The sequence below is a fragment of the Eumetopias jubatus genome, unplaced genomic scaffold (assembly GCF_037043125.1).
Source record: "Eumetopias jubatus isolate StellerSeaLion01/CBP00866 unplaced genomic scaffold, mEumJub1_p1.0 scaffold_12, whole genome shotgun sequence".
NCBI classification, from domain to species: Eukaryota; Metazoa; Chordata; class Mammalia; order Carnivora; family Otariidae; genus Eumetopias; species Eumetopias jubatus.
The window spans coordinates 36,741,490-36,764,011 of record NW_028274818.1 but is presented as its reverse complement, the minus strand read 5'-3'; the positions used below and the strand labels follow the sequence as shown (position 1 = coordinate 36,764,011).

At 44.1% G+C, this 22,522-nt stretch overlaps 1 protein-coding gene across 2 annotated transcripts in view; it reads left to right on the top strand.

Annotated features, from left to right (window-relative positions):
* The window catches only part of KCNH1 (potassium voltage-gated channel subfamily H member 1), a 355,728-nt gene that overhangs the window by 67,855 nt on the left and 265,351 nt on the right, over positions 1-22,522 (top strand). Inside the window, exon 6 of one of the 2 annotated variants that reach the window (XM_028125823.1) lies at positions 8,022-8,414. In XM_028125823.1, coding sequence (XP_027981624.1) covers positions 8,022-8,414 — 393 coding nt within the window. Of the gene's footprint in view, positions 1-8,021; positions 8,496-22,522 lie in introns of both variants that reach the window. The other variant, XM_028125822.1, reaches the window with a different exon arrangement.

The following is a 22,522-nucleotide window of genomic DNA, read 5'->3' as shown; positions in this document are numbered from 1 at the left end:
GTGGGGGAGAGGGGTGAGGTTCAGAGCACATGGGAGGAACTGGCCTTTGACAGGAGTTGGGCACTTTCTCTGTTGAAACAAGGAGGTAGGTGGGTAAGGGTGGAGGCTGACTTGTAGACATTGACCATTGGAAGATGCAGGAGCCTTTCTCTGGTTCTCTTTTTTCAGTGCTTCGCAAGGGGAAACCATGAGTTAAGAGGGAGGTGGAGTGGAGGGCAGCACTTAAGAACTTAGAGTGAGATGTTATCATCTCTGATCTACTTCAGCAGAAATTGCTTGCATGGTGACTGCCTCTTGACCCAGAAGGGTTTCCGGGTAAGGTAGTTTGGTCCTGCTTCTTTCTTAATCTAGCTAGGTGTGGCTTGGGAACCAGGGTAGTGATTTCAGGGAGACAGGCTCTGGCCAGTGTGGCTCATTTGGAACTTTAATTGGGAAGGCCTGGAGAAGGTCCACACTGGGCGATGTTGCCTTTGACTGGAAGCTGGCTTCATACGATGACAGGATGGCATGTTGCCATCACGCAGAGGTCTTACAGAAGAGCAGTAGTTTTTCACGAGTCATGCAGTAGAAGAAGAGCGTTGAATTAGGAAACTGGGCTCAGCCTGAAGGTCCTGTTTGGTTATCTGTAATGTGACCGTGAGCAAGCCATTTATGTTCTGAGCTTACTTTCCCAATTTGTAAAATAAGAAAAGTACTCATCTCCCCATCTCCTGAAGTTGTGTGAGATGTGATGATGTATGTCACTGTGCTGTGAACGGTATTTCAGGCTGTACAAATAGATCATGGAAACACTTGAAGCCTGGGAGCTGGCAGCCTGGCTTGTGCTCCCAACTCTCTGCTTACTCAGGCCTGGTATGACTCAGGCTGAGTCACTTCGCCTCTCTGAGCCTCTGTCTTCCCATCTGTAGAACTCCCCCACAGGGTGATTATGGGGATTCAAAAATACAGTAGAGGGCTTTGGAAGTAAAAGTGCTAGAGAAATGTGACAGTCAGACTGACGTCCCTATTCTTCATCTCGGGGAAAAGCCCTACCTCTATTTTCCCTCCAGAGTCAGTCTTCAAGATGAGCATTCTTTGGTGTCATCCATAATGGCCTGGAATGAGCACTTCCTGTGGGCAGAGCCTGGGACAGGCGTTGTGGGCAGGGGGGCGGGGGGGACAGGGAGAGGGTAAACTAGCAACATTATACTTGGTGAAGTCGTATCTGCATTTGGGGGACTCCCGGTCTGATTGGGCCCATAGGATAGACACAAGCTCACCCTCGGAAGTGCATTTTAGAAGGGCTGCCAGCTTTCTACCTTTGGAAGCTTCCACTGTACAAGACTAATCAAGTGGAAGGAATTAGAAGCACATGTCACACTGACAAGTGCAGAAAAGAGCTGGGGGAGAGGACTGGTCGCTGTGGCCCTGGAGACCACCACACCAGGTCATTGTGGCTCCATGTCTGGTGAAGCTGTTCCTCTGCAAAGCTTTTGAGGTGTCAACGGATATCTCACATAAGGCAAACTCCTTATGGCTGGACACAAGGTTGTCATCCCGGCTCTTTTGACTCTGTACCCAGAGACTTCCTCCCTTTGAAGGACACTGACCCCTTTCCAGATAATGTTATTCTGAATGACTCTGAGAAAGCTTTTTCTCCTGAGGATGACAGTCATGGAGCTCCTAAGAGTGGTGTCCGGGTCTGAATCCTTTCCCACACATACTTCTGAGAAGGAAGGTTGGTCAGTCTCACAGGAATCTTTGTGATCAACATGCATAACTAGTCATCTGTCACTGTGCTCTGAAAAGACTATTGGAGTCAGATAGTTAACTGGATGCAAAATATTCTTTTGACCAGAGATTTTTCCCTAAGAATATTGATTATCTGTAATGAAGAACTCTATGGATATTTCTGCCTTCCATTTTCTATAGATAATTGCTAAAGAGTTAACATGAGAGTGAAATGTATAGGATCTCAAGTCAAACTACAAAAGCTAGGCCTTCTGGGAATCATATGTAGCCCTTTTTAAAAAGATTTTTAAAAATTTATTTATTAGAGAGAAAGAGAGGGAACAAGCAAGAAGGAGGGGCAGAGGGAGAGGGAGAAGCAGACTCCCCACTGAGCAGGGAAGTCCAACATGGGGCTTGATTCCAGGACCCTGAGATCATGACCTGAGCCAAAGGCAGATGCTTAACCCACTGAGCCACCCAGGTGCCCCCATTTGCAGCCTTTAACATAAAGATTTGGAAAGACAATGTGTCACATTTATTCTTTTTTTTTTTTAAGATTTTATTTATTTATTTGACAGAGAGAGACACAGCGAGAGCAGGAACACAAGCAGCGGAAGTGGGAGAGGGAGAAGCAGGCTTCCCGCTGAGCAGGGAGCCAGATGCGGGGCTCGATCCCAGGACGCTGGGATCATGACCTGAGCCGAAGGCAGACGCCTAACGACTGAGCCACCCAGGCGCCTTGTCACATTTATTCTGATCAAATGTCCTAGCATCCAAGTCTACTCCCAGAATGCAGATACCCTGTGGTTTCAGTATAAAGGGCTGCATCTCAGTGATGGGAAGAAAGAAACTGAATATAAGTCCCCAGCAACCCTCTCTGTCTAGCTTCACACCTCTGTCAGTCTCCTTTGAACGCCTGATGTGGGATGTCAGTGGGGGGAGAGTCTGTGGTCAACTTGACAGTTTTGGGGAGGTATGAAGACACCGTTGACTCAGGCCCAATTCAAGCAGCACTTAATAGTGTCCTGGAAGACATGGGAATCCACTTAGAAACAATTATGGAGGGTGCCTGGGTGGCTCAGACTGTTAAGCATCTGCCTTCGGCTCAGGTCATGATCCTGGGGTCCTGGGATTGAGCCCCGCATTGGGCTCCCTGCTGAGCAGGGAGTCTGCTTCTCTCTCTCCCTCTGCCTGCCACTCTCCCTGCTTGTATTCTCTCTCTAATAAAAAATAAATCTTTAAAAAAAAGAAAGAAACAACTATGGATTATACTAAACTGTCACAGGAACAGCCATTTTTCTCTGAAAAGGTGTTTCGTCCTGAGGCTTGTTACCGAGAATCATGGAGCTCCAGGCGACTTTGGTGTGTGGTCAGCAGGTGGCTGCTTACTTGTGGATTCTTTTGAGTTCTGGCTAAATAGTCTTATCACCCAGACTGTATTTTGCAAACATACAATAAACCCCTAAGTAACTCACCTCCCTTTCCCATGCCTTTCCCTTAGCTGAATGCCCATGACCCCTTCCTCACAAGGCTTATAATTCATCTATATTCATTGACTTTTATTTTAATTTATTTTTTAAAGATTTTATTTATTCATTTGACAGAGAGTGAGAGGGAGAGGAGAGAGCACAAGCAGGGGGAGTGGGAGAGGGAGAAGCAGACTCCCCACCGAGCAGGGAGTCTGAAGCAGGGCTCGGTCCCAGGACCCTGGGATCATGACCCAAGCCGAAGGCAGACGCTCAACCGACTGAGCCACCCAGGCATTGACTTTTAAAAACTAAACTTCTTATTTTGAGATGACTATAGGTTCACATGGAAGAAATAATGCAGAGATCCCATGGATTCTATTCAGTTTCCCCTGCTGGTAGCTTCCTGCAAAACTATAGTACAATATTCCAACCAAGATACTGACATTGGTCTGGTCAAGATACAGACTATTCCATTATCACGAGAATACCTTATGTTGCCTTTGTATAGCTACATCCCCTTCCTTCAGGCCCTCACTCCCCCCTCCCCTTAAGCCCCTGGCAACCATTGATTTGTTCTCTATTTGTACCATTTTGTCATCTCAAAGATCTTATACGATTAGAAGCATGCAGTACATTATCTTTGGGGATTGTTGATTCAGTCTCTGGAGATTCATCCAGCTGGCTGTATGTGTCAATAGTCTGTACCTTTTTATTGCTGAGTATTTTCCATGGTGTGGATGTACCACAGTGTGTTTAACCATCTACCTGTTGAAGGACATCTGGGTTATTTCCAGTTTTTGGCTCTTATGAATAAAGCTCTGTCAACATTCATGTACAGGTTTTTGCGTGAATGTAAGTTTTCATTTTTCTGGGATAAATGCCCAGGAGTGTAACTGCTGGGTCAGGTGGTAGTTGCATATTTGGTTGCAAGACTCTTTGCTGGGGTGGCTGTGCCATTTTATATGTCTGCTAACAATATATGAGTGCTCTGGTTTATCTGCATTGTCATGAGCATTTGGTGTTGTCACTATTTTGTCTTGTAGCCATTCTGATAGGCGTGTAGTGATATCTCTTTGTCATTTTAATGTGTATTTCCCTAATGACCAATGATATCGTGCATCTTTTCACGGGCTTATGTATCATCTGTATATGCTCTTGGGTGAAATGTCCCTTCATGCCTTTTCCTCATTTTCTGATTGGATTGTGTGTGTGTGTGTGTGTGTGGTTTTTTTTAAATTATTGAGTTTGGAGATTATATATTGTGAATTATATATTCTAGATACTACTTCTTTGTGGGATATGTGGTTTGCAGATATCTTCTCCAAGTCATAGTTTGTCACTTCATCCTCCTAATAGAGCATTCTGCTCTTGGTGGGTGGAAGTGTTTTATAAATGTCGACTAAATCCTGTTGGTTGATGATGTTGTTGAGTGCTGCTACATCCTTGCTAATTTTCTGTCAGGTTGTTCTAGCAGAGGTTGAGAGAGGACCGTGTGGATTTGTCTGCCTCTCCTTCAGTTCTATCAGGTTTTGCTTCGCGTGTGTTTAGAGCTCTCTGGTGTATACACGTCAGGATTTCTAGGTCTTGGTGAACTGACCCTTTGGTCGTGATGTAAGATGCCTTTCTGTCTCTGTTGTTCAGCCTGGGTAATTTCTACTGTTTCCTCTGTCTCCTCCATTCTGCTGTTGAACCTATCCATTGAAATGCTTAAATTGGCTATTGTATTTTTGGTTCTAAAATTTACATTTGGTTCATCTTTATATCTTCTCTTCCTTTGCTGAGACTTTCTACTTCTTGGCTATTTCTGAGACTGTATTTTTTTTTCCCATTTTGTTTCAAGCATATCCATAATTGCCTGTTTAAACATTTTTTGGATTGCTGTTTAAAAATCTTCATCAGATATTTCTGACATCTCTGTCATCTTGGTGTTGGTATCTATTAACTGTTTTTCATTCATTTGAGATTTACCTGTTTCTTGGTATAATGAGCGATTTTTGGTAGAAACTTGGGCATTTTGGATATTAAGTAATGAGACTCTGGATCTTTTTTAAACCTTTTGTTTTAAGTGCCTTCTTTTGACCTGGGTATGGTAGAGGAAGGGGTAGGCATCCCCTCATTCCTCCACGTTGGGGGAAAAGTCCAGGTTTCTTTTTTTAAAGATTTTATTTATTCATCTGAGACGCAGAGATACACACACAGAGAGAGAGAGCATGAGCAGGGGGAGAGGGAGAGGGAGAAGCAGGCTCCTCGCTGAGCCAGGAGCCCGATGTGGGGCTCGATCCCAGGACCCTGGGATCATGACCTGAGCCGAAGGCAGATGCTTAACCATCTGAGCCACCCAGGCATCCAAAGTCCAGGTTTTTAACTCAGCTTCTACTGACACCTGAGGGGCGCTCCTATTATCTCTGGGTAAGCGAGAGAGTTCCAGTGGCCCGTTGAGCTTATATTGATCCCTCCCTGCCTTGTGGCCAGATGTGGCTTCATTACTGCTGGGTGGACACGGAAGTCCAGGCTCCCCACTGGGCCTTTTCCAGCACTACTCCCTATAGGGAGGAGGAGGAAGAAGAGGAGGTTGGGTGCTTTACTGCAGCCTTGAGGTGGGGGAAATCTAGCTTCCTAGTAGCCTTTGCTGGCCTGGGTAGCAATGGGGCTAAGACTTTTACTGTACTGCTTAGCTGTGGTTGAGTGGTTATTACCTGAAAGTTTTCTGTCTTTTGAGGCTGCCCCTTTCCCAGTTCCTTTGCTACAGAGTGGGCTTTTGTTGGGACTTTTTTGGTCTGCACCTATGGGTCATTCTAGGTCCCTGGCTTCTTCAGCTCTAAGTCTGGGAATGTCTCGGGCACAAAGAATACCCAGGGACAAATAACACTGTGTTAGTCCTAGGCAGTTTGCTTTTTCTGCTTCACCTTTCAGAGTCTTAAGTTTGTGCTATATGTAATATCCAAGGCATTTAGTTGTACTTAGAGGAAGAATAGAGAAAAGTATGTCTACTTTATCTTTCTGGAAGTGGAAGTCCCATTCAGTTTACTTTTCTTGGCTTTATTCTTCTAAGTCAGTCCGTTTTCCTGCCTTGAGATCTCAGGGCCCAAGCTTCTTTAATCACGCTTGTATAAATTTCTTTTCATGGGAAGAGAAATTAAAAACCCAAGCCTAGGAGAGGTCTGTGCATGGGTGGGAGGGGTGGAAACAGTTCTCATATGCAAAGATGCACATTGGGCCCTCGGTGGATTTCTGGCTTTCTTTTACTCACCTTTTAAGGCCTGGGGCCAACCATAGAGGAGACAGGGATTTTCAGATTATTTACTAAGGGGTCCTTATATCCTCTAGAGGGAAAAATAAGTTCCAAGGACACAAGAGGAAGTTTCACCCAGAGATTTATAAGAACCTGTAAGTGGCCCAGAGGAGCAGCTCAGGGTTGGGGGTGAGGGTCCCATTCAGCTTGGCCTGGCCTCTGAAAGTGTGGCTTTTTGCTTTTGACTACTGAGGGTGAAACCCATCTGTGATACTTTCTTGGAGCCAAGCTTCTCTGGACTTCATCCTTCGGCGCCCTTAAAAGTCTGTTCCTTAGGGAAATGTAACATCAGTGTGGAACGGCATGTATTTCTAATCCAGCTAGACCTAGTTGGGGATCTGGTTCCATCTTTTGCTAGCTGTCTGACCTTGACATTCAGTCATCTACTTAAAAACCATCATGTAGTGCCGACTCTGGGCCAGCCACCATGCTGGGTTTGGGGATAAAGTAGTGGGTCCCTTTCATTGCTCCCTTTGCTTTACTTTCTGGCCATGAGCAAGTCATCAGCTGGTTTACTTCAAAAATATATCAAAAAATTGGACTACTTTTCCCCATCCTCTCATCTCTTTCCAGGCTGTTAGAATAAGTTCCTTGATTCTCTTCTTCCCTTTAATTATTTGCCTCAATTCATTATCTACACAACAGCCAGGGTAATCTTTTAAAAACATGCACCAGATTAATATTCTTTTGTTAAACCCCTCCAGTTAGGCTTGAACATACTGAGAATGAAGTCCAACCCCTCCTCATGGCTCACTAGGTCCTGCGTGGTCTGGTTTCCACTTCTCCTCTGATCACATCTGACATCCTTACTGCCCCCCCCCGCCACCCCATCCAGTGGGCTTCAGTCATGCCAGGCTTCTCTCTTGCCTGAGAACATCAAGCTTGTCCCACCCTGGGGTCATTACGCCAGTTACGCTCTCTGCCTCGGATAATTTCCCTTACAAGTTTGAATGGCTGGTTTCTGGTTGTCATTCATTCAGGTTTCAGTTCAAACGCTGTCCCTTCCCTGCTCCTCATGTCACATTCTATCCAGTCACCTGTTCTCCACCCTTGCCTCTTAGTTAGCTCTTCCCACAATTTGAAACTATCTGGATTCGTTTACTAGACCAAGCTCCACGAGAGCAGGCATCATGTTGTTTCCTTCCTTGCTGTCCTTCCAGTGTCTAGAACAGTTCCTGGCACAGAAGAATAAATATTTGTTGAGTAAAGTTGCTTAATTCTCTGGGGCTTCAGTTTTTCCCTTGTTACACGGAATAATAATTGGCTAACGGTACAAGGTTGTAGTTAGAATTAAGTGAGAATACGTGTATGGGAAGTACTTAGTACAATCCTTGGCTCACAATAAGCCAAATAATAGTTTGTCATTGTTTCCTTATAATTATTTGCATTATAATGTTCATTTCCATTCTCCCATCCTCCTCTAGTACCTGTTCTTGCTCCTAATGATCCATCTGTAGTGTCATGAGCATTTGTCAGTGGCAGATGCTGACTGGTTAGATGCTTGCAGTGGAATCCTAACTTACTTCTCTTTTGACTGTGTTTTTCTGCAGGTTCTGCAGCTGGGCTCAGACATCCTTCCCCAGTACAAGCAAGAGGCCCCGAAGACTCCCCCTCACATCATCCTACATTACTGTGTTTTTAAGACCACGTGGGATTGGATCATCTTGATTTTAACCTTCTACACAGCCATCCTGGTCCCTTACAACGTCTCCTTTAAAACCAGGCAGAACAACGTGGCCTGGCTGGTTGTGGATAGCATCGTGGATGTCATCTTTTTGGTGGACATTGTGCTGAATTTTCATACTACCTTTGTTGGACCAGCTGGGGAGGTGATCTCTGACCCCAAACTCATCCGCATGAACTACCTGAAGACGTGGTTTGTGATTGACCTTCTGTCCTGTTTGCCATATGATGTCATCAACGCTTTTGAGAACGTGGATGAGGTTAGTGCCTTTATGGGTGATCCAGGGAAGATTGGTTTTGCTGATCAGATTCCACCACCCCTGGAGGGGAGAGAGAGTCAGGTACATGCCTCAAATCTCAGACCTTGTTGTCATGTCTTGAAAGTTGAATAAATGTGGGTGGTCAACAGAAGAGTCATTATGTGGGTGGGAACTGGCATGGCTGATGTTTGGAACAGAGGGAGCATGCTTGATAGATACTCTCGCCTGCTGTTTTTGTCCTTTGGAGGATTGGAGGCCCTGCATGTCTGTGAATGGGTGTGGAAGAGACCAGAGGCTTCCCTTTTATTTCATGTGGCGTGCAAGCCACTGGCTTGGGGTGGTGGGGCTGCAGACGCAGGCATGCATTGCCACTGTGCTGGTGAAACTTCCACTTGGTATGCAATTGCTGTATGTCTACCTATTGATTATTCTAATTATGGGGATTTTTCTGTCACCTGCTGCTGACTTTTGGCTGTTTCATAACTAATTAACTCCTGGCAACAAGGATGCTATTTCCCCCCCAAGTTTGCTTGCTATTTTTTTTTTTTTTTTTTTTGGTAAATGTTGGAAAAAGAAGTTGTTTCTGTGCTAAAATGAGTTTTGGTGGTGACCAATGGCATTCAGTCGTCCATACTCTCCCTTGTGTAAATTAGCTGAGGTAGTCAGACTATGGACAGATCTGGCCCTGTGACTAGGAGGGGTAGTACTGTTGCTGGATGACGCTGCTTTGGATGGTTAGTCCTGCAGGCAGTGGAAGGAATGAAAAGGAGACAAATGCTCTGTGAGTGTGTTGGAATTAGGACATGCTCAAGCAGTCAGTGAAAGAACGGGTGCCTGCGACAGGTTGCATAAGGAAGGGACCACTGGCCTGGTTCAGGTGATTTTTTCCTTTGAAGAAGCGAGGACATCAAGTCATCGCAAAGGAAAATGTCAGATTCTTATCCAGCTTCAGTGTTCTATGGGAGTTGTTCTTTCTTTTTCCTCCTGCCTCATTGATCCTCCAAATGGATGAAGATAAGGTAGTTCGTCTGGTAAATCTTCAGCCTTATAGAGCAGTGGGCCTTCACTGCCTTGGATTACAGAGGGTCCCAGAAGTCTCAGTCTGGCTGGGGTGTTAACTGGGTGGGTAATTCAGGAAGCCATCTGGAAGCTGAGTTGAGGCAAGATTCACTCTCAGGGCTAGAGGGGTGGTGGGACTAGCCTTGAGATAATTGCAAGGAACACCCAGCTCCCTGGCAAGACAAGGCCTGGCCAGTGTCTCCAACTTGCTGGGGACATAATGATGCCTCCTGGCCTTCCGATCAGTATCAGAGTGGGGGGAGGACTCCAGCCCCTTCCTTGATGGGAACCCAGCTACCTAGCACTTCCCTCTCCAGAGAAGAGGAGCTGACGTTCAGATGCTCTAAACTCAGAACAACCCCTGCTTTTATCTGTGTGCTATGTTTTAATATACTTGGAAATCCCAGGGAATAATGCTCCGGGTGGCTTGTGTGGATTTTGTAAGGGGATTAAATGAGTGAAACTGATCATTTACAAGAACAAAACATCCCTAAAGTGAATGTTGGGATTCTTTAGTGTGAATTTGAAGACACACTGGGAATATTTTACTCTGTGAGCCCATTTCTAGAAGAATTTATGTTAGTTGGTGAGGAAAATATGATCATTTTGGCTTAGATAATGCAACGGAATTATTTCAACCTAAAAGAGCTTCTTATACACATATGGGAAATGCAATTTAACTTTAAAAAAAAACCTCTCAAGTTTTTAAAATAAACCATTTGCTATTTAGAGCAATAGCACTGAAAATTTTCAGGTAAAGAGAGCAGTGCTCCGGCTTTCACAGGTTCTTGTTAAACATGGGCAGAGTCATAAACACATTTGTAAATGTGTCAAGATTACCTTGTCGGTTAGCAAAGCAGAGAGCCTCCCCTCAAGCACTGTGTGTATCACGTTGGAAGTCCTTTGCCATCAATTGTGAGTACCCGTGATGTGGTTTCTGATTTCCACAGTCATGAAATAGGTTGGCGGATAGGAAAAATGCCAGTTATCCGTAGCTTTCTAGTTGGAAAGGGTTCAGCGTCAAAGTTCTCATTACCATCTCTTGGTCATAAATAATAATATGAGTATTAAGGGGCTGTTGTTATGATTTGCTTCCATGAAGACTTGATTTTACGCTTAGTAATATCTATTTCAAGCTTTGGCTAACACCCGAAACAGTGCCTTTTCATAACATTTGTTGTGATGTGGGGGAGTCAGCACCAGGGAACTGAAGATTTGGCTCCTGGCCCTTTGGTATCACCTGATAGGACAGCTGGGACTTTGTGCATGCCATTTAGCCTCTGTGGATCAGTTTTCTTCTCTATACCTTGGGGATCATGCTATCTTTGAGCATTTGGGCAGTGGATTGTTTGAGTTCCCTGCTAGCTGCAAAGTGAGTGTGGTGAGTTCTAAAATCTCATCTGCATTCGTCTTACCTCCAGGAGCTGATGATAAAAACCAGAAGCCTAGCACTTTGAGCTCCTCCCTGCAGGGGGATAGGAAGGAGGTGGAATGGGATGAGGGTTCAGAGCCCAGGAGGACCATGAAGGTCATCCAGTTCAACTCTCTTAGCTCACAAATAAGGGAACAGATGCAGGGGGAATGTGACTCACTTGAGATGACACAGCAAATCATATGGCTACGGCGATAATGAGTCCCCTTTTGACTCCTCTCTATTCTTCATGGGACGGAGTGGATAAAATAGGGACAAGACGCTGATGGACACAGTTGAGTCAAAACGGACCAAGAATCTTCCAAAGTCTGTGGCCCAGCTCTTGGCCTGGTAGTGGTGGGGACGTTGGGCACTGTGTACAAGGAGGTGGGCCTCTGCATTTCCCCCAGAGCAGCCGTGTTGGTAATGAGATAGGCAGTTGAGGATGCTCGTGGAGGGACAGACCCAGCGTGGTTTTCCAGGCATAGGTCTTTTGTTGAAAGGCACCATTATATTAGTGGAAGTGGAAGGTTGGTGGGGCTTAGAGGAGGTTGGGGAAGCCACGAAGGGTGCCCCAGCTGTCGAACCTGGGTATGGCTGGGTGGGAAGATTCCAGTTAATGGTTTCCCATCCACTGCCTGCTGTTTTCTTGCCCATGCTCTGTTGTGGAGTTGCTAATCTAAGATTGCAACTCCCTCTGCTCTAGTCCCTTTCTTTGGGAGAGTGTGGGGAGGAAAAAAATTTTTGACTCATTTTTCATAAAAAATACATGGAACTGAATCCTCTCTGGTGTCCTCCTAATTATGCCAATGGAATTGTGTCCCAGTGGGACCACCAAAGAAGAGAGGAATGTGCGGTGGTGGCTTTGCCATCTGTGTGTGTGTCGGGGGGGCTGGGGCGTGGGTGTCGGGTGGGGGCTCTTGAAGTGAAAGGACTAGATCCACCCAAGGCTTGGGTCAAGAAAGAACTGGGTTAAATTGCTAATGCCAGCAATTGTGAATTCAGTCCTGTGGATGTCGCCCACCTCTGTGATTTAAGTCACACAAACGAGCCCTTTGGACTCAACTTGTTTCACTTATGTAGATGGCCTACATTTGCGTCATTCTCCAGTCTGTTGGTCATAATCTGTTTTGGAGGCTGTTTGGGAATATGTTTGCACATTAGTTAAGCTGGTGAGAGGACAAAAGGTCTGGCAACTGGGTGAACTGAAGCTTGCCATGGGTCTACTGAAGTAAAAGCCAGATGAGTTTTTCTCAAGTGCTTAGCAGATTACTGGCCTGGTGAGCTTCATGGATTAAAGATGGAATTATTATTCACAAAACATATTCCCTTTCCCCAGGAAGCCTTGTTGCCTCCCGCCATTGGAGTGTGGAAGTGCCCAGGGGCGAATGGAGCCAATTAGGCTCCCTCCCAGGTCACAGTTTTGGGGCCAAGAGCTTCCTAACATCCCTGGCTCTGTAACCTGCGACAGCAGCTGGTGGTGTTGACAGAGCTGGCCCTTGCCAAGAGCCCACTCTCACAGGAGATGCTCCCTGTAGAGCAGAACAGGAACAAGGAGTGGAAAGATGGATAGTTTTGACAACAGCTTCCCTTTAGCGAGGGTGTTTAACTATCCTCAACATTTCACACAGGTTATCTTTGTTCTGATTCTTCTGTGGCAAGTCCCCTGCCACCCAGCTGTGCAAACTTGTGCAAGTGTTTCATCTCCCAGGACTCTGTTTGCCTCACCTGCAAGATGGGTCCATCCCAGCTCTAACCTTGAGGCCCCTGGGCAACTGTTATCCCAGCATTGCAGCTGAGGTGAAAGAGCCCCGCTGTCCAGGCAGTGAAGCTGAGCTTCAGGCTTCTGACTTCTGGACCTGAGCACTTTTCCCCAGGCAGGTCATGCTGCCTCATCACAGAATCTGGAGCCAGAGTGAACCAAGCTGTGCATTTTCATCCCTGAGTCCCCCTTTTCGAATCGTTCCCTGGCACGGTCACTTCCACTCCCCTCTGCACACAGCTGACAGGTGAGAAGTTTGAGTGGCCGGTGTGGACAAGCCTCCGCGAAGGGCGCTGGTCCAGGGGTGCAGGGCTGGACGGTGAGGGTGAAGGTCAGAAGTGACTCCAATGGCAGGTCGCCCCTCTGCTTCTCTCTCCTTGGCAGATGGGCTCCCCTCTAGGTTCTCCTAGATTCACTGTTCCTGGCTCTTCCAGGCTTTCCCTGATGCCGAAAGCAAATTGGACCCCTGTGGGTCGCTCGTCCTGTTAATTTGTGGTCGTCAGTCCTAATCTGTGGTTTTGAATTAGGTGGATGGACACCAGTTTAATTTTCACGCAGGTGACTCCTCTGCTGTCAGCTGAAAGTCACGCGGTAGCCTGGAATTTGCTTCCCTAGAGGCCATATCCATGGCTTGTAGTAGCAATTAACATTAAGACTTTTTCAGAGCAATTTTAGGTTCATAGAAAAATGGAACAAAAAGCGCAGAGACCACAGTTTCCCTATCACTGCCATCTTGCATTAGTGTGGTACATTGATTACAGCCACTATTGATAGATACTTACTAGTTTAAGTTCATTGTTAACGTTAGGGTTTACTCTGTAGAATACATCCTAAGGGTTTTGGCAAATAGTTAATGACAGAGCTCCATCATTATGTGTCATGCATAATGTTCCACTGCTCTAAACATCTCTGCACTCCCTAGCTGTTCATCCCGCCCTCCTCCCCAACCCCTGGCAACCACTGATCTTTTTACTGTCCTCATAATTTTGCCTTTCCTAGGATGTCATATAGTTGGAATCATACAGTATGTAGCCTTTCCAGAGTGGCTGCTTTCACTTAGTGATATGTATTTAAGGTTCCTCCACGTCTTTTCGTGGCTTGATAGCTCATTTCTTTTCATTGCTCAGCAATATTCTGTTGAGTGGATGTACCATAATTGGTTATCTATTCAGTAATAGCAATTAAAAAAAACTACTGAAAGCCACTGGTTTTCAAGCCTGATCAGTGCAGGCCTTGTCTGGGATTTCCTCCTCCTGTGGGTCTGTTGGACATGGAGCGTGGACAGGAGCTGAGACACTGGCTTGCAGCCTGTGTTGTCTCCTGGATAAAAACTGACAACCATTAGCACAAGTTGTTAGTCTGATACTATGATGGACAGCAAGAATAACGTGCATGATACTTTCCTCACATTTCAGACTCCTTTCCTTGGCGTTTCTTTTATTTTGGTGCTATTTCTACATCCGATTTTGGCAAACAAAAGAGGACACAAGCAGACAGACAACACACTAGAGTTTTCATCCCCGTGTCTCGTTAGGGGCAGGAAGTGCTGCTGATGGGCGTGTTTCTCCTTTGAGGAGAAAAGCCTGCCACGGAGGCCAGAGGCCGAGGGCTGACCGCAGTGATGTTCCCAATGTTGCCACTGTCCCCATTCTAACAATGCTGTTGTCTCCCGCATCTTACCTACCAGGGGAATCCAGCCAAAACCTTTCCCATGTATTTTAATTAATTAATTAATTAATTAATTAATTAATTTTCATTATGTTCAGTTAGCCAACATATAGTACATCATTAGTTTTTGTTGTAGTGTTCAACGGTTCATTATTCACTAGTTGCGTATAACACCCAGTGCTCCTCACCACACGCGCCCTCCTTAATACCCGTCACCCGGTTACCCCATCCCCCACCCCACTCCCTTCTGTAGCCCTCAGTTTGGTTCCCGGAGTCCAGAGTCTCTCATGGTTTGTCTCCCTCTCTGATTTCTTCCCATTCAGTTTTCCCTCCCTTCCCCTGTGGGCCTCTGCTTTATTCCTTATATTCCACATTTTTATTTATTTTTAAAATTCTTCTTCTTCCAAACTTGTGCTCATAGCGTGTAAAGGACCGTGGATGTCCTTGGAGAAAACTAGACTCAGCCACTCTGCCTTGTTTTTCATTGCTTCCCTACTGTCCATTCTCTCCCAGGCTCCTAGCCAACCCGAGTCCCGCTTCTCTTTTAAATCTCCCCCAACTTTTGTTGGTACCTCTTTAAGGTTGTTCCTTCTTTAAAGAGATCTTACTGACTAGGGTGCTAGGGGATGGGAATACAGCTCTTCAGAGCTTGCAGTCCGGTGGGGGCCGCAGGTAACTGACACTGGCAGAGAATGTGAGACGTGCTGTACTGGGGCTTAGCTCAGGGTGTTATGGCTGACAATGGGGAGTACTTAGCTTAGTGAGAGAATCCAGGAAGGCTTCCTGGAGAAGATGATGGGAGTTAGTTTGGTGAGGAGTAAGAAGGGTGTTCTTGGAAGAGGAGAGAGCCTATGTAGAGGAGTTTGCTCTTAGGGCCGAGCAAGGCATTCACTGTGTCCAAAGCAGAGTCAGCGTTTGGGGAGGGAGGCGTGGTGAGAGAGGGAGGCAAGATCCAGTGATAGAATCCCGGAGTCTTGCCAAGGAGTTTACATTTTATCGTGTGGTCAAAAAGAGCCCATTAAGGGTTTCATTAGATGTGTGCCGTGTTCTGACTTTGATTTTGAAGGTGTATACAGGCAGCAGTGGTGAGAATGAGAGGAAAATGTCCCAGGTCTCCCCTCCTTTAGTTCCCTTGAACCCACAGCACTCAGGCTGTTCCCTCTCCCCCTGCACTGAAGCAATCCTACCTCCTTGCCCCAGATCTCCTATTCCTCTGGCCCTCAATCTTAATGCCTGGCCAAGCCCCTACCCCGAACCCTGATTGGACCCAGGTCTCTGGCTCCTCTGGGCTGTGCTCTAGTGTCTCACCGTCGGTGGAGAACTCCCATCACCATGTAGACCCACCCTAAGTACACTTGGATGTCTACCGTGTTTCTCCAGGCACAGCCCTCCAAGGCAGGTCCTTTGTTCCCTAACCCATTCAAGTCTGGCTGCTACCTCCACCCCTGCTCTGAGCCTTGCTCAAAAATCAAGTGACTGTGCATGTGGGGGCTTATTGTTGGACTCTTTTATTATGTCCCATTGGTTTGTCTATTCTGATGCCAATGCCGCACTGTGTTAATTAGCATAGCACGATAGTAAGTATTAGAATTAGTTACCTGTGTTCTTTTGTTTCAAGACTGCCATGTCTATTTTAGATCCTTTGTATATCCATATAAATTCTAGAGCTGGCTTGCCAATTTCCACCCAAACCCAAAAAACCTGTTGGGATTTTGGTTGGAATTACATTAAATCTAAAAACCAATTTGGAGAGGGGAGCCTTGGTGGCTCAGTCGGTTAAGTGTCTGACTCTTGGTTTTGGCTTAGGTCCTGATCTCATGGGTCAAGATGGAGGTCCAAGTCGGGCTCTGCGCTCAGTGGACGTCTGCTTGGAGATTCTCCCCTTCTGCCCCTTCTACTTGCATGCATGCTCTCTCTCTCTCTCAAAGAAATAAATAAATGAAATCTTAAGAAAAAAACAATTTGGAGAGAATGGAAGTCTTTTTTTTTTTGAGAATGGAAGTCTTAATATTGAGTTTTCCAAATATTGGCCATAGAATATCCATTTATTTAGGTCTTCTTTAATTGGCACTATATTAACAAAATATTCTTAGCAATATTTGCTGCCATTCTTTTTTGTTCTTGCTGTTAAACTTATTCCTAGACATCTGGTATTTTTGGCACTCTGTAAATAGCTTCATTTCCTAATTGTTTTTTGCTGGTATGAAGTGTTTTTTGTTTATTGATTTTGCAGCAGTTACCAAATTTGCTTATTAATTTGAAGATTTTGTAGGCTACTTAGAATTTTTTACGTGCACAATTATGTCTTTGTGAATAAAAACTATTTTACTTTTTTTCTCTGCAAAAAATCTATACCTTTATTTCTTTTTCTTGACTTAGTCCTGTCTAGGATCTACAATATAATGTTGAAAAGAAGTGGATATAATAGACATCCTTCTCTTATTTCTAATTTCAGGGGGAATATGTTCAGTGTTTCAGCATTAAGTATATTGTTGACTTTCGTTGTTTGTAAATACTCTTCTGTTAGATTAAGGAAGGTCTCTTATATTCCTGGTTTTCTGAGAATTTTCACCATTAACAGGTTTTGAATTCTACCAAATTTTTTTTCTGCATTTATTGAGATAAAATGTTTTTTCCTCCTTTAATTTATGAATGTGGTGAATTATATTGATTGACTTTTTAAAAAAAGATTTTATTCATTCATTTATTTATTTGATAGAAAGCACAAGCAGGGGGAGCGGCAGAAGGAGAGGGAGAAGCAGGCTCCCTGCTGAGCAGGGAGCTGGATTGCGGGCTTGTTCCTTGGGATCATGATTTGAGCTGAAGGCAGATGCTTAACTGACTGAACCACCCTGGTGTCCTGTTGATTGACTTTTGAATATTGAATTAACCCTCAATTCCTGGAATAAACCCTAGTTGGTCATGATGTCTTGTACTTTTTTACATAACTGTAAATGATTTTGTAATATTTTATTTAGGAATTTTGCATTTATATTCATGAGAGGTGTTGGCCTTTAATAATTTTTTTTCATGATATCCTTGTTAGGTATACACAGGGAAGTGTATCTTCTTCCGCTATCCTCTGAAAAAATTTGTGTAAGATGGGACAATTCAGATATATAGGAATATAGGACCATTCAGGTATTCCTTTTTTTTTTCCTTGTGTCAGTTTTGCATTGTTAAAAGATTTGGCCATTTCATGTAGTGTGTCAAATGTATTGGCAAAAAGTTATACCTAGTATGTGTTTTGTTTTTTTTTTTAAATGTTGACCTATAATGTTTTCTCTCCCGTTATTCTTCATTGGTCATTTGTGTCTTCTCCCTGTTCATTTTGGTAGAGTTTTCTCAATTATAGTAATCTTTTCAAAGAACCAACTTTTAGTTTTGTTAATTGTTAATGGTCTGTTTTCTGTTTCATTGATTTTTGCTCCTATTTGTATATTTTCTTTGTTCTACTTTCCTGGGGTGTTAAGTTTACTAGGATCCACCCTCCCTGGCTTATTGGGATGGGATTTTTTTATTGTTCAAAGATTTAACGTGAATTTAAAGCTATTTTACTCTCTAAAGACTTTTTTTTTTTAAAGATTTTATCTATTTGACAGAGAGAGACACAGCGAGAGCAGGAACACAAGCAGGGGGAGTGGGAGAGGGAAAAGCAGGCTCCCCGCTGAGCAGGGATCCCGATGTGGGGCTCGATCCCAGGACCCTGGGACCATGACCTGAGCTGAAGGCAGATGCTTAATGACTGAGCCACCCAGGCGCCTCTCTCTCTAAAGACTTTTTAAGAGCATCCTAGAAGCTTTGATACGTCATAATCTCATTATTTCAGTTCAAAACACTTTGTTTCCACTATGATTTCTTCTTTTTAAAAGTGTGTTGCTTAATTTCTAAACTTTTGATAATTTCCTACTTACCATTTTATTATTGATTTCTAGGTTAATTTCTTAATGGTAAGAAAGTATACTATATGATTTCAGTGCTTGAATTTTGTTGAGACTTCCTTTATGGTTCAGTTTCTGGTCTATTTTGGTAAATATTCTATATGAAATTGCAAAAAATGTATGTATTTTGAAGTTGTTAAGTGTTTATTCTCTATAGGCTATTTAGGTCAAGTAGATAGAGTTTGAAAAAATTGTCTGTATTACTAATTATTTTGTCTGCTTGTTCTGTCAGTTACTGAGAAAGGGGCATAAACAGTCTTCAACTTTGATTATGGAATTGTTGATTTCTATCAATTTTTGCTTTGGGGAGTGGAATCCTAATAAGCCTAACACCCCAGAAATGTAGAACAAAGAAAATATACAAATAGGAGCAAAAATCAATGAAATAGAAAACAATTAACAATTAAGAAAGCCAAAAGTTGGTTCTTTGGAAAGATTACTATAATTGAGAAAACTCTACCAAGATGAACAGAGAGAAGACACAGATAACCGATGAAGAATAAAGGGAGAGAAAACATTATAGGTCCAACATTTAAAAAAATAATAACCGCATATTATATATATATTTTAGAGTTATGTTACTGATGTATACACAGATAGGATTGCTTTGTCTTCTTGTTGAATGAGTCCTTTTGCTGTTATGAAATATTCCTGTTTTATTTAATAATACTTATTGCTTTTAAGCCTGCTTTGTCTGATGTTATTATAGGCATCCAGCTTTCTTTTGGATACTGTTAGCAGAGCATGCCTTTTTCCATTTCTTTTATTTAAATTTCCTGTCTTACTTGTTTATCGAAGTATAGTTGCCACACAATGTTACATTAGTTTCAGGTACAACAGAGTGATTGGACAACTCTGCATCCTCTGCTCTCCACAAATGTAGCTAAGGTATAATGCTGTTGCAGTATCATTGACTATATTCCCCACGCTGTACCTTTTATTGCCATGATTTATTCATTTCATAATCGGAAGCCTGTACCTCCCACTCCCCTTCACCCATTTTTGTCTGTACCCCTACCCCCTTACCTCTGGCAGCCATCAGTTAGTTCCCTCTATTTATGGGCCTGTTTCTGCTTTTTTTTTGTTTGTTCATTTGGGTTTTTTGCCCCAGAGACATGGATGGCGGTGCCAGAGATTGGCTGTGTTCTTCCCAATGGTCCAAAGATGAACCTGCAGAAATAGTGCAGGTAGTGAATGTAGATTCAGGCATGCTGTGAACGGATTGCCAGATCCATGTGGGGCTATGTAGGAAAGAGACATGAAACCTCATTGAAAGGAAACGTAAAGAAAAACAATAGGAAATAAAGAGTACTGAGCAACAGAAAAGACTTGCCTTTTTTAGTTACATTTTTATATAACCAGATTTCTTTGAAAGGGTTGTATATAAATGAAAGGCTTCTATTTGAATAGGAAAAGCAACAAAAAGCATGCAACACTTAGAGGAAAGAATGGGACCTTGTAAATAATGTCATTTTAAATGTTTTACACAACCCCTTACGTCTTATTCCAATAAAAATGTTTTGTTTCGTTCTTTAAAGCAGGCACTAGAACCAATGAGAGTAAACGTGTGTTTTGTGCTCTTCAGGAAAAGGTATGACAGAAACATACCTTTATGTATTCACTAGTTATTGATTGAACAGCACTAGAAATAGAGCTCTGTGTTTAGTGCTTTGGGAATTTTAGAGGAAATAAAATGACTTCAGGTTGAGGCTTTTGAGCCAGGTCTGCAGGAAAGGTATAGCCGGGGACTGGCAGGTAGAATTGTCAGTTGGCCAAACAGCATAACTTCATGATGAAATAACCAGCTGCCTGTTTGACTCTGTCCCTGACTAGCTGTGTGACCTTGAACACATGAGTTATCTTCTCTAAACCCTGGTGTTCTTTTTTTTTTTTATTAAAGGTTTTATTTATTTATTTGTCGGAAAGAAAGAGAGAGCGCACAAGCAGGGGGAGCGGCAGGCAGAGGGAGAAGGAGAAGCAGGCTTCCCACTGATCGAAGAACCTGATGCAGGACTCGATCCCAGGACCCTGGGATCATGACCTGAGCCGAAGGCAGACGCTTAACTGACTGAGCCACCCAGGTGCCCCTGAACCTTGGTGTTCTTATCTTTAATGAGGGCAGTGTCTATCTTGCAGTGTGTTGTGGGGATTAAATTAGGTAACGTGTATAGATTAGTGCAGTGCCTGGCACATTGCTAGCACTTACTAACTAGTACTGCTGTTGCTATTGTTGTTAGCTCAGAAAATGATCTAGAAGAGTAATAATTACTTCCCTCATGAAGATTCTTGGCCCTGGGAAGTATTGCTGTTAGGAAGCTCATCTTTATTCCTGAGCACATAGGTTTGAACCATCTGATGACCTTTCACACCCCACCCTTCATGGAGCCTTGGCTAAAAGGAGAGGCCCCAGTCACAAGAGAGATTTTGCATAGAGGGCTAAAGGCCAGACCAGAACAGCCATGCTGAGGGCTCACTCTGCCTTCTGTTTCTGGGTACAATCTGATTGCACGTTAAAAACACCTTGGTTGCTTGTTGAAAATACATAGTCTCAAGCACCACCCCAGTCTGTTGATTCCTTGTTCCCCAAACTCGTATTTTTAACATTCTCCTCCGTTGGTGCTTCTGTGGCCATCCCAGCTCCTGACTAGCATTTGGAGTCACCTCAGACCATTTGGAAACTTTCCTAATGGCTGGTAGTGGCCTCATTGCTATTCCAGGCCATACCTGCATGTTCCCTGTTTTCCTGGATCTTGGGATGTCTTTGAACATTGACCTACCGGCCCCTTGGCTGTCCTCCTCTCTCACGGCCGTGCCTTCTCTGAGTTCTCAAAGCCTGCACCATCCCCCATATTTGAATCAACAAACATTTACTAAGCTCCAGAGAGGCAAGGTGTGCAAACAAAGCAGAATGAATTCTTGTTTCCTTTGCTCTTTGTACATTGCTCTGTGACACACACCTCTTTAGACTGTAGTGATGATCATAATTATACCATAAAAAAATAGCTCCTGTTTATGGGGCACTTACCACATGCCGGGCATGTACTGGGCTAAGTGCTTGATGCTTCTCATCTAATTTTGTTTTATTTTCACAATTCAGTGATGGAGACTCACTCCCATTCTATAGGAGAGGAGATTGAGGCTAAGAGTGGCAGTCTGCTAGGGAACAGAGCTGACATTCTCACTGTGGGACTTGGAAGTCTTGTCTTCACCACTTTGTTGATCCCGTGGTTGGTATTTGCAGCAAGCTCTACAGATCCGTTAGGGAGGACTTGAAACTTTAGTCTATCAGTCCCTCCCCCCTCCAACCTCTTACATAGGCTAAATGCACCTGACAGGTTGGGTTAGTCAATGAAGGGATGCAGACGTGCTTGCAGAATGCTCTGAGAGCCCAAGGAAGAAGTTGTGAAATGGGCACAGTGGGAGATGTCATGGAGGAGGTAGCAGATGGGCCATGCCTTAAGGGAATAGGCTTGTTTTGACAGATGACACTGGGACCAAGCAGATTTTCTCCACTGTCACAGCTGTAATGATTCAGGACTTCAGTGTCATAACATATCTGGGGGTTTGGGTGAGGCTTAGCCTATTTTTGGTACTTGTTGATATGATTGTGCTAATACTGATAATCATCTTCCTTGAGCCGTAGTTTACAAAGTGGAGTTTAAAATGTGGAAAACATATAAAAGTGTTTAGATTTTACAGCTTGCCAGAGGAAACAGAGGTGGAAACAGAAGGCTCCTAGAGTAAAAGATGGTTATTTTAAAAGACTGCCTTGTGTTAGTTGAGGATCACCTGAAGAAGCGTATCTTGGAGCTGATCCCTCTCTAAGAGGAGTCAGGGATGCCAAAGACTAGGAAGTTTTAACCAGGGGGAAAATAGTATCAGGAGGTAGGAGTGAAGAGGGACCCTCTAGCCTGACCAAGTAGGATAGCCAAGGCCTGGAGGTATGAAGCTGCATGGTACTTTCAGGGCACGGCGAGCTACCCTGCAGGGCGTTGGAACATAGTGTGTGAAGAAGGGCGTGGGAGATGAGGCTTGAAGGTGGGATTTTGGGGGCACCTGGGTGGCTCAGTCAGTTAAGCGTCTGCCTTTGGCTCAGGTCATGATCCCAGGGTCGTGGGATCCAGTCCCACGTCGGGCTCCTTGCTCAGTGGGGAGCCTGCTTCTCCCTCTCCCACTCCCCCTGCTTGTGTTCCCTCTCTCTCTCACTGTGTCTCTCTCTGTCAAATAAATAAATAAATAAAATCTTTAAAAAAAAAAAAGAACGGTG